This window comes from Clarias gariepinus, chromosome 8, assembly GCF_024256425.1.
Source record: "Clarias gariepinus isolate MV-2021 ecotype Netherlands chromosome 8, CGAR_prim_01v2, whole genome shotgun sequence".
NCBI lineage: Eukaryota > Metazoa > Chordata > Actinopteri > Siluriformes > Clariidae > Clarias > Clarias gariepinus.
This window is the reverse complement of record NC_071107.1, coordinates 17,789,943-17,801,264: the sequence shown is the minus strand read 5'-3', so window position 1 is coordinate 17,801,264 and position 11,322 is coordinate 17,789,943. Positions and strand designations below refer to the sequence as shown.

The following is an 11,322-nucleotide window of genomic DNA, read 5'->3' as shown; positions in this document are numbered from 1 at the left end:
TACCGAGTAATTCCAAACAGTTCAAATTGGCTAAAAAACATGTACAAAGCAATAGTGACTTAATTACATTAATACACAGGTTATATCTAATATACAGGGGTGTATTCCTGCCTTTTTGACCAGTGATCCTGAAAAAGCCTTTGGATCCACTATGTTCCTGATCAAGTTCACTAAATGAGAATAATGAATCTTTTTCCTTAGTATTTGGCTTTTTTTTGTACCTGACACCCAAATATGTAATTAAGGTGATGACATACAAACAGTTCCAGCTGTACTTTGATACTTGAAAGTCCAGCTGTACTTTGATTTAACGTCCTTTTTACTTACCTATATTAAAGTCTAGTATAATACTACACCAGTGTATTGTCATTATTAAATTATTTTGAAACTATGATACAGACGAAGAAGACCTTCCAATTAGTAACCCAGAGGCTTAACTGTTGAGATATCACCGCTTTAATAATGCTATCCTTAGTGAAAGGCTGATTCAGAAATTTACACTTTTCTTAGTTTCTCAGTTTTGACTGTCACTTTGTCATAATATTCCATTAGGATTAACACTAGAACATTCAATGTCCTGAGACGGGCTATCAACTTTAAAATGTAGTATAATGTAGACCAAGGTATTGTGTCACCACTGTGTCTGATAAAGCTTGCATGTTAATTTTACATCATTATAACCAGTGTTGATTGGAAGTTGTGTGACAGGGAGTATATGAAGATGCAGGAATGTACATCATTTGGAAATAAATATTTCAGACAAAACTAATAAAATCCAAGATGATTTATTTTTAAAATAACCAGTTTATAAATGAAATTGAACATGGGTACAAAGTATGTAATAGAATAGAATAAGCTGCCATCTAAAAAGTAATGTCCTTCACATTGTTTGGGAGGTGTGAGGGGGAAATGTACACATTTTTAATGGCCTCGATCACATGTGATGATGGTAGAACCTTATCTGTTAAAGTGAGACCACATCATCAAAAAAAAAAGAAAGGAAAAAGATGCAAAAAAAAAAAAAAAAGAAACCCTCTTGATTTCATTTAATATGTTAAGATATTCAAATGTGCTCTCACCTCATGGGCACAGATATTAATTATCATTTAAGACATTCCCCATAAACTTGTTGTTCTGTTTTTCTAATTGTTAGTTGGTGAAGCATTTTTGTCCAGCAATTAAAATAACCCTTGTAATGAGGACATTTCGTTCTTTGCACATTATGTACATAACTGCTCAGTGTTGCTTCATTCAAGTCAGATTGGTCCGGAATTCAAGCTGCATGCTATTCATATTGTTAATGCCCACTAAGCGACTTAATCAGCAAGATATCCAGCTCACTGGTTTGACTATCATGATTTTTTCTTAATATGTATGTTTTTATTCTATATAAATAACACCAGGAAAACAAATTCATAATCAATCATTTTTTCTTCACATCACTGTATGAAATGGAGTGTAACTGCTGGGCTAACCCCCACAACATTGCTTACAGCCTTCCTCTTTAAAGCTGATTGGGCATTATGTTTCCTGGACTGTGTGCCTCCAGGCTGCCAGAGTAAAAGACACCTGGTTGCTTTAACGACTGCTTTATATCACCTGACAGAACCAAATTGGCAGTCATGTTACAGACAAATTTCATTCACTAATTTCCCTTACGAGGTGCCTGACAGGCAGAAATACAGGCTTGTTTTATATAGCACTTTTTAACCGTCATCATAGCTGTACACACTAGAGTGACAGTGAAACAATATTTTAAATTGCTGCTTAAAATTAATTGTTTTTTACGGTCTTGTATTCCAAAAAGGAAAAGTACATTTGTCAATTCGTCAAACTTCTTTTTAAGCATACACAAAAAAACACTTTGCGGTGGATGGTAAAAATGGCACTCACGATAGACTGGCTCCCCTTTTACATGACACAACAAATAAAGTGCTTTATTATAAAACTAATTAAAGACATTAAGTATTTATCTACTATTTGATGTTTACTTTTTCCCCTACTTCTTTTAAATTAATCTTATTGTTTTGTGCCTATCATTATTCCAATCTAGTTAGCAGGTTAGTATTATTTATATAAAAGCTTCTTTCCCTAATATATATATATATATATATATATATATATATATATATATATATATATATATATATATATATATATATGTAGTTAGCTTGTAATTGTGAGTTAATAACACACAATTCTAACTTCTTATCTCTCAGTCAAGAGATATTATAATATTAAAGCTGTCACATTTGTGGTATTAGCTAAAAATTGTGTTGCCAATGAATCAAAATTGTTTGTAGCTAGGAGATAAAAAGTAATCACAATCACTTTCATTTAGATCCGACTTTGCTTTCTCATGGGATGTTAACTCACTGGGTTGAGTAATTGATTCAGTATTGTTTGCAATTCTACGTGCATTTAACAAACTTATTCTGGTTAAATTCATACTGATTCTGCACGCATGTGAATCTGTTTCAAGTTTTATGCCTTCCATACACTGGTTGCTCAATTAAGTTGGTTTGTGACTCCAGATGTTTCTTTGCGTACACAATGATAGAAATGAGAAAAAAAAAGAGCATTCCTTTCCGTTTCTCACAAACGACTTTTAGGGAGTATGTTCCCCAAAGGAATTCAGACTGCTTAGGTTGATCAAAGGTCAGGGTTTTTTGGTAACCTTTCGTATAAAATAACACTCTGTTAGTCAGCGAACAAAAGCACAAGCAAAAAAAAAATTGTGTGTATATATACATATAATGTTACATTCACATGCAATATGCAGTGTTACAATTTTTTAAGATATGGGTTAATTAGATATGATTAATAAATGGGTGGAGAACGTCTACTTCCTTCCTATTTGCTTTCCGGTTAGGTATGCTGCCATTGGGGCTCAGCTCTGCACCAGTGTGAGATTCCCTCTTTACTTTTCATCTTGTATAATATAGTGTAAAAAACCCTGTGAGTTTGCAGAGTTTGGGATGTTTGCTCCAAAATCATCAGTATTACATTCAGTGCTACCTAACTCTGTAACAGACAGGCAAGGAGCAAACGCAACTCCAAAAATATCTCTTTACTGTTTTAAGTCGATATATATATAAAAAAAAAACATTGTATATACATCTCATAGGTAAAAAACACACTCATACATATATATATATAATTGCACATTGTGCTAATACAGGAGGTGCCTATAGCGACGGTAGAGATGGTGATGATGCTGTGGCGAGTCATTGAGAGAGAAGCAAGGTTTGCAGGTTAAGTGCTGGTTCAGCAAGCATGCCAGAGCAGTATATTGTTCAGGTACATATCTGTAGTGGTGGCTCACAAATAGGCTTGCCATCCAGCTGCTTCTTTACTGATTCTGTTTGGCCTTCTTCATTCTGAAGAAAAAAAGACAAGGAAAAAAATACAGTAAGTATTATAATAAAATAGCATGTACATAAATTTTTCCTCTGCCCCGTAGCAGCATTATGGAGCTCGAAGTAAGTACTGTAGATAGTGAACAACACCATGATATTAGTAGCCTTGTGCTAATATTGAATGCTAAAGCAGTGACGAGAAACAGAACCATTTTACGGTCTGCCAAACTATGAACAGGGAAAGTACTTAGAACTCAGAGTCAGTGATGTTGGCCATACGGTGCAGCAGACATGTCAATGGATTTTACAGGCAGTTTATACATTTAACTACATGGTAAAGAAATGGTCTGGACTTTCCCCATGGGACACTATCATGTTTGACAGTGATCTAACTATTACACCATTGACCCACAATTCAGTAGTAAGATCACTAGCAAATCTAATAAATCTGAAAACTATAACACAAATGTGGTACATCTCACATTTCTCATGTATCAGGAGTGTGCAACTTCCCCTCTTTCTCTCTAACTGAACATCGTTCCTGATTGCACAGTATGAGCTCATCAGCACCTAGCAGCTATTCAGAAGCACTTGTGTCCATTGTCCACACACATCTATGACTGTTTTGTTGTGCAGACTTGACTGTTCGCACCTTTTATACAGCGCTTACATCAGATGTCAGGCCCAGTGGACACTTTAAAACTTTCTGTGTGTCATCTCTGGAAGTAGTTGTAAACAACAATGATTTTTACCTAAATATGGTTCGTCATTGTCCATGTTGGGAAAAAATAGGACTGACAGTATAGTTAGCACTTTGCAGTAGAGGAACTCGAAGAATGTTAAGTGCTGTATAGTAAATTAAATGAGGCCTTCTGGGACATGCAGTAAAAACATATGCATGACTAACTTTCCTGAGGTCTTAATTTAGCCCCTTTTGGTATTTATTGACCAAACAACCATATGCAAATCATGTGTTTTAAAACATTATTTCAGATATAATTTCACTAATACCATTTTACATAAGTATTGCATAAAATTGCGGGACATGACTGATAAAATATTTGTAAGTCATAATAGGCTAAATATCAAATATATAACTCCATGTTTATAAGAAGTATACACTCATTTCAGCATGCAGCTACCATGTTGTTAATTGTTGGTTTAAACAATCATACAACTGATGCAACCCTAATATTTCACTTGCTAGCGTTTCTCACCCTGTAGAGAACTTATAAAATGTACACTTGGACACCAAGCATGTCATTTATGATCAGCAGTATTTTGGATAAGTGAAAATCTGTTTAAATTTGGATTTTCCTTCAACTAGGCAACAGCACGAGAGCATGTTTTGCATTAGGACTGTAGACAGGGGCTGGTAAGCATTAAAATTATGTTCAGCAACCAAAGGTATACATATTTCACAGCTGCTTTTGAAGTATGCAGCCAGAGTTCATGACTAAATAGCACATGGGCAAGGACATTTGTGGAAATGTGAGAAACAGGAAAGCATAAATACCAATGTATATTTAGTTACCTTTTTTAAAATTGGAATGCTATGCATGCCTTTTCTTTACAAAAAAAAAAAAAAAAAAAAACTGATAGTTTATTGGTCACATATAGACATATGAATCATGTTTTGCAAGTCTGGTAATATGTTAAAAGACATGAGAAAACATGCCAATATTTCACTTTATGATTCTCAGATTTTTTTTTTTTACTATGTTCATTCTACTTACTTTTCAAGGGCTCTCTCGATGTACTGCTGTAGCCATTTTGTCTCAGGATTAAGGCACACCTCTTTATTGCTCTTCAGTTTGGCACTGTGGTGAAAAAGAGTATAATAAAATTATACTTAATCAATAATACATATTCATTCATACCATTCAACCATGTAATTATTACATGTCTTTTAAAGCACTTGGTCCATTGTAAAAAAGCTTTGAATGCAACACAATGGATAGCCCATAGTCAGCACTTGCTATACAAAGGCACATATGAACAAGGACTGAAGCTGCTGAAAAGCTCACTAGCGCTCACTGAAGCAGTCACTTTTCTCTTCTAGTAAGTGATATACCGTGGCAGGCTTTCATTGTCTGTTATTGTTTTTCTTTGTCTTCTTTCCAAATCCACTTTCCCATCCTGTCTTACAGATTGTTATCATCCTTCATGGCTTCAGCAAGGACTGCCAGATATTTGCCAGATTTATGTGTGTTCTAGTAAATGTGAATGAAGTTAATAAAGTAATAGTTGCTTAGGAAAAATAAAACAGTTAGGCCTAAATCTAATTCTTCAATTCAATTGTAATCCAATACTTTTCCACATGAATTAAGTTTCAAACATCCAGTGACGTTCAAATATTGAGAACAAATGCATTTGTAGAATGAAGCACCCACTGATAAGTCCAGATTCTGCATCAAATAATTACATATTTTCTACCAGTTTTTGCTGATAAGAATAATATGGTTTAAGATTAATTATCAATAAGCACTTCTCCCCTGTAAACTCTCCCCAGGTACAAAACTGTTATTTATTCTAACACAATAAAAGGAAACCAGCCCCTTACAGGTTTCCACACTTCACACCATAGTTTAATTATCTTAGCACTTGTAGATTATTATTCTGCACACTATTAACAAAATATATAGATGTCTTTCCTGAGTGCGTTAGAGGCTGGTTTTTGCATGTTGATCTGGATTTTGCTAGCAAGGGTTATGCCTGTCTGGTCTCTGGACAGCAGGTAGTAATTACTTCACAGCAAGTCAAGACCAACAAAAACTGTGGCATATAATATTACCAGTTTCACTCATCAGGACAGTTTTATGGTATAGAGGATCCCTGAGTTTTAAGGACTGCTTCTGATCTGTCCTCTGGGGACTTCGCAATAAGCCCTGTGTCAGTGACATTGGTCTGTATTTCTGTCCATGTATGCCATGTGTGCACAGCTGGGTTTCTTCGCTTGCATTGCTGACTTGGTGTAAAAAATGTTTTTTTTTTAAAAAAACATCATATATTATGTGAATATATTTAAGCTGTCTTTTAAAGTTGCACCTTATAACTGTGAACAACCTCCAAAGCATGTGATTAATTCCTTAATGGTAGTTGCCTTTTTTTTATGTAAGACTCTCACCAGCATGCAAGAATATGACATGTGAGAAGGATTTTCAGGCACAATGGGTGAGAAAGTCCTTCAAGTGGAACGCTGTGACATCTTCCTGCATGAAACTAAACTACATCGAAGTCTAGAAGCCCACCCCCGTTTTGTAGCACTTCCTCTGCATGTGTATAATTGTGAGAGCGTGACCCACACCATAATGCCAGACTGGGGATGTCTATCCTGTCTCCATTCACTGCTCCTTCAGCAGCAGGAGATTGATGGTGTGAAATGATGTGTTAAGGGGTTCTGCAAGACACCCCCAAAAAAGCAGTACTGCATCAGGGTCAGTGTATATGTGAGAAATACATGGCAGTTGATACTCACATGACTTGGAAAGGACAGTTGGGTGTGTGGACGAACTTCAGCTCACGGATGTTCCTCTGTGGAACCGTGTTGACTGTAGAACGGCACCAACACCTCTCAACCAGGCTGATAGGCTTGGCTGTACAGGGTTAAAAAAATAAATAAAAAATAGACACAATTAAAAACCCAGCATTGAATTCACTGTGTAGTAAAAACCAACATGAAAAAGCAGATTGAACAGAACCAATCTTTCATTGTATCACAATATTCCTAAGGCAGTTAATTCATTAGATTATGAAACGTATGAGACATGTTGCCACCATAAATTGGTATAATCCCAAATGATTGAAATAGAATTACAAATACTAAAAAAAAAGTGGTGTTAGTTGGTGAACAATACTGTTTTCTGATTCTAATGTAACCCAACATTTGTAGCAGAGGAATATTTCAAAACAGTCAAGTGTTTACAAAATGCTTATAGAACATCAGTTTTATAAAAATTTTGCATATAAAACATTACATAGCCATAATTGATTAGTCTGCATTTTGGTTTCTACAATATTCTTGGTGTCCTTTTGGTTTTCCCCCTCAGTCGTGTTTGGTGACCTGCAACACTAATTACTGAGCTTTACAGAGGTATTTGGCCTTTTGCTTTTAAGTGTGATCTAAAACAGATGTGCTTAATCACAGAATGTCATGATGATGTTAAAAATGATTCTCAGCGCAAACAGGTAGGTTAAATAGTTATAAACATCATATTGCATCTTTAGAGTTTTATTAGGATTGTCATTAATTTTAATTATCATTCATTTGCATCATATGATACAAGGTAAGCAGGACTTCTTAAATCCCCATAAAGATCTTTGAATTGCTTGTTAAAAAGTTCTTCACTGCTGTGAGACATTAAAATGAGGAAAACAACTGATCTTAATGTTATTAAAAAAAACTTCGTTAGGAAGTAAATAAATAAATTGCAGGCAAGCAGCGTTTTAATGGTGCTTGTTTGTGCAGGCGCTTAGAGCTCGGATTTGATCTGTGTTTGTCTGATCCACATGTTGCTTTAATGGATTTTTGCACAAATAGGAAAATGTACTATTGGACAATGAAACAGGGAAAAAAATGTTACAGGTTATAATAATTACAATTGCACCTATTAATTGCAACAGAGTAGTAAAAAAAAAAAAAAAAAAAAAGCAGGGATCACCACAACATTCCAAGGTGCTGATTGAGCACAGGCTTTTGGCAGTATTCCGATCAGGTCTTCTGCATAAACAGCTGTTTTATTAAACCTTGTGAGAAAATTTCGAGTCGCACGTGGACGCGCGTGATACCCAAACGCACCGTTACTTTTCAGCATTGTTTATTGAAAGCTCGTATTGCGAACGAACAAATCAATTTACAACCAGGTCTATATAAATAAGCGCCTGGAATTTGCTGATTACGTGCATGATCAGTCCCGCGATGCGCACGTAGCCTAAACGGACATCGTCCCCTCGCACAGGCTCAGGGTGAGAAGTACCTGCCCCGGACCCTCACGCCATGCCAGGTAATCAGCATTATTATGCTAAAGAGGAAAAGGTTAGAGCCCCTGCGCTTTTGTCCCAGTGAAGTGCAGACTGGCGCTATCTCTCACTTTCTCCTTCTTTACTGTTTTTGTTCTGCTCCCTCATTTGTGGGTAATTAAAGTCAAACAAAGACAGTGACAAATACACACATTAATCAAGCGCATGTTGTGTGTGTCAGGCTGTGCCTCAACACGGTGGAGGGGTTGGAACATGATGCAGGATGATTCAAATAACTATACGAATAAGTTGCACTGAACATGAAAAAAAAATTGTGAAAACAGTAAAAAAAAAAAACATTTAAATAAAATGTTATAGATCAGAAACATGCATGCAATTAAGATAATTTAAGCAGCAAGTATAAACTGACATGCAATTTATACAAATTCATCTCATGTATTTATGCAGCACCACAATGACGCAGATCAGCAGCCATCAAGTTTAATTACAGGATCCATATAATATCTATAATTAAGTCAAGCAAAATAACAATTGGTGTGACTTCACTTTGACTATTTTATTTGCTGATAAAGTATCCATATAAATACGAATTCTCACATAGATTCCCATAAATAAGTACTGACCGTCTGAAGTGATTCCGTAAATAGTCACTGTTACCAGAACCGCCACTAAGATCACTCTCACATCCATGTTGCGTGTGAAGCAGAGAGTCGCAGTGAGAATCCCGCACTGAGGAGAGGAGTGACCGCGCGCGCGTGTTAAACTCACTCATAGCCCTTCTAAAGCCCTATCCTGCCCCTTTACACCGACAGAGTGGGCGGTCACTCCATGATTTACCGCCTCCTGCCATCCCACGCACTATAAAAAAAAAAAATTGCCTTTGCACAATGTGTTGGCTTTGCTTAGTTAATCTAGTGCGCCTTTGACTGTAAACCAGATCCCAGCCTCTGTCATTGCATTTCTTTTATTGAAATTCTTCCCATCACGAAGGTTGTTTCTTGCAAGAACAGTCGACATGGATAAACATTGAACATCATTTAGGTGGGATAAATAAAGCAGAAAAGCTACACACCTTTAGTCTCTATGTCACCTAATGTTGTACCTCAAAACTGAAGCTCACTTAAGTGACTGTGGTAAACCATGACTGTGTCCAAACATGTTTAACACAAGTGTAAAGAAAAACCTGTGGCTTCTTTTAAAAGCAACAACTACATTTTTACTTCATTAGAGGTTATCCTGTGATAAGATAAACTGTGATGAGATGAAATGGAAGAGTATGGGTATTCGGATGTGCTGCATAACAGGACACAGATGTGAGCTTAGTTCAAGTTCAAGTTCAAGTGGGCTTTATTGTCATTACAACCATATACAGTTAGTACACAGTGAAACGAAACAACGTTCCTCCAGGACCAAGGTGCTACATGCAACATAAACTTACAACATAAATTAACAGAGACACTAAACTAGCTAACCAAGAGGCCTAGTTAACTGGCTAGCAGAGACAGGACAGAGAGATCTAACATAAATTACAACATAAATTAACAAAAACTAACTAACTAAGTAACATTTTTACAGACAACATAAAGTGCTTAGTTTCCAGGAGTATTACTCCAGTATGCCAAGTTGAGCTAAAATAAAGTTGAAGCAAAGAAAAGAGACCAGGACTAAATAACACTGCACTGGCTATAGAAAAGCCAGCATTTCATGCAGATTGGTCATTCTTGGAGTGCTTGCATGAGTTACCAGCTTTTAGAGGTTGATGAGGCGAACACACTGATGTTTTCACAGCCAAAGCCTAAGTTGGACCGTAAGTCTAATTACAGTTTCATCTAGAATATAGCCAAAAATGTCTGGGTCCATAAGCAGAAATAATTTTTTAAATTACAGGAAATAATCAAAGTGATGGTCTCTGACTTCGCAGCGTATAGAGTAAATACAAGAATGTTGAACATTATTTAATGTATCAGACTGATGTTGTTATGTGTAGAGATGATTTTTGTACCAGATTTGTGATACTATTGCTACTTTTGACTACTAGTGCTGGGTCTGGTGCTGTCCAATCTTCTACTGTTAGTTTCAAAGACAGGTTCATCCAAAATTGTAAATTACTTTAAATATTTTCACCTCCCTCCACTCTCCCTCATTTGTATGTGCTGATGGTTTACTTTCCCGTCATTGCCTTTTAAGTACTTTGAGTTATTAACTTTCTTCTCTTCAAAAGTCAGGCAGTGAATGCAGATGTTGTTTACAAGGTGGCATAAGTGGGAGAGTTCACACCCGTTCAGACATTCTGCAGGTCCGTTCCCAGTTGGCCCTGGCTAACAAGAGCAAGCCAGAATGGGAAGAGAATAAGTAGAGGAGGCACAACTGTGGGTGGAAAGTACTAGGAGCAATTCATCAGCTCCCAATTATTGAAGAAGTGTGACGGATTGAGGGACGAGCCTTGCTGTTCTGGTGCTCCACACAGTGAGCATTCTCTTGTCTGTGATTTAGTCCTGAAGACTGGCAGATCAGCAGCCCTGATGGTTTAAAAGCCTGGCCATATGCTGACCCAAACAAAGAAACTGTCTATTATCACACCATAGCACACCATAAATTTACTAGCAAAGATTTCATTTTTAGTTATTTTATAAATATTGTTTCTTTTTGTTTTGTTGCCAAAAATATGTTGTTTTTTTCTGGAGAATGGTTCCCATGGGTCATATGCAAAACAACCCCAGCATGTCTAATGGTGTCTAATAAACGACATGGATTACACAGCCCAATCTTTCATCTATGATCTGAAATGTAATAATGCTGCAGATTTGCTGTGATAACCTAGCAGCTGCCCTAATGAGTAGTTTGATGGAGATGATGAAAAGTCATAACTCTTGTGATTTTTTTTCCCTATACGGTCGCTAGTGTATGCTTGCCCTTCCTTTTAAAAACAGCCCCTCATTTGTTATACAAACATAACTTTGAAAGCTAATACGCATATTAAACC

At 36.3% G+C, this 11,322-nt stretch overlaps 1 protein-coding gene across 1 annotated transcript; it reads right to left on the bottom strand.

The window, feature by feature from the left end:
- Positions 1-2,300: 2,300 nt before the first annotated feature.
- Positions 2,301-9,102, bottom strand: cxcl12a (chemokine (C-X-C motif) ligand 12a (stromal cell-derived factor 1)). The gene is made up of 4 exons (XM_053502147.1): positions 8,963-9,102; positions 6,838-6,955; positions 5,096-5,179; positions 2,301-3,380 (listed from the first exon to the last, which is right to left on the bottom strand). Exons 1-4 carry the CDS (start codon positions 9,027-9,029, stop codon positions 3,353-3,355), a joined length of 297 nt encoding a protein of 98 aa, XP_053358122.1. The 5' UTR covers positions 9,030-9,102; the 3' UTR covers positions 2,301-3,352.
- Positions 9,103-11,322: the final 2,220 nt, after the last annotated feature.

Coding starts and splice junctions, on each gene's coding strand:
- cxcl12a (XM_053502147.1), bottom strand. CDS start 9,029: ATGGATGTGAGAGTGATCTTAGTGGCGGTTCTGGTAACAGTGACTATT. Junction 6,956..8,962: donor TTACGGAATCACTTCAGACG/GTCAGTACTTAT, acceptor AACCCTGTACAG/CCAAGCCTATCAGCCTGGTT. Junction 3,381..5,095: donor ATCGAGAGAGCCCTTGAAAA/GTAAGTAGAATG, acceptor TTTTTTCTTCAG/AATGAAGAAGGCCAAACAGA.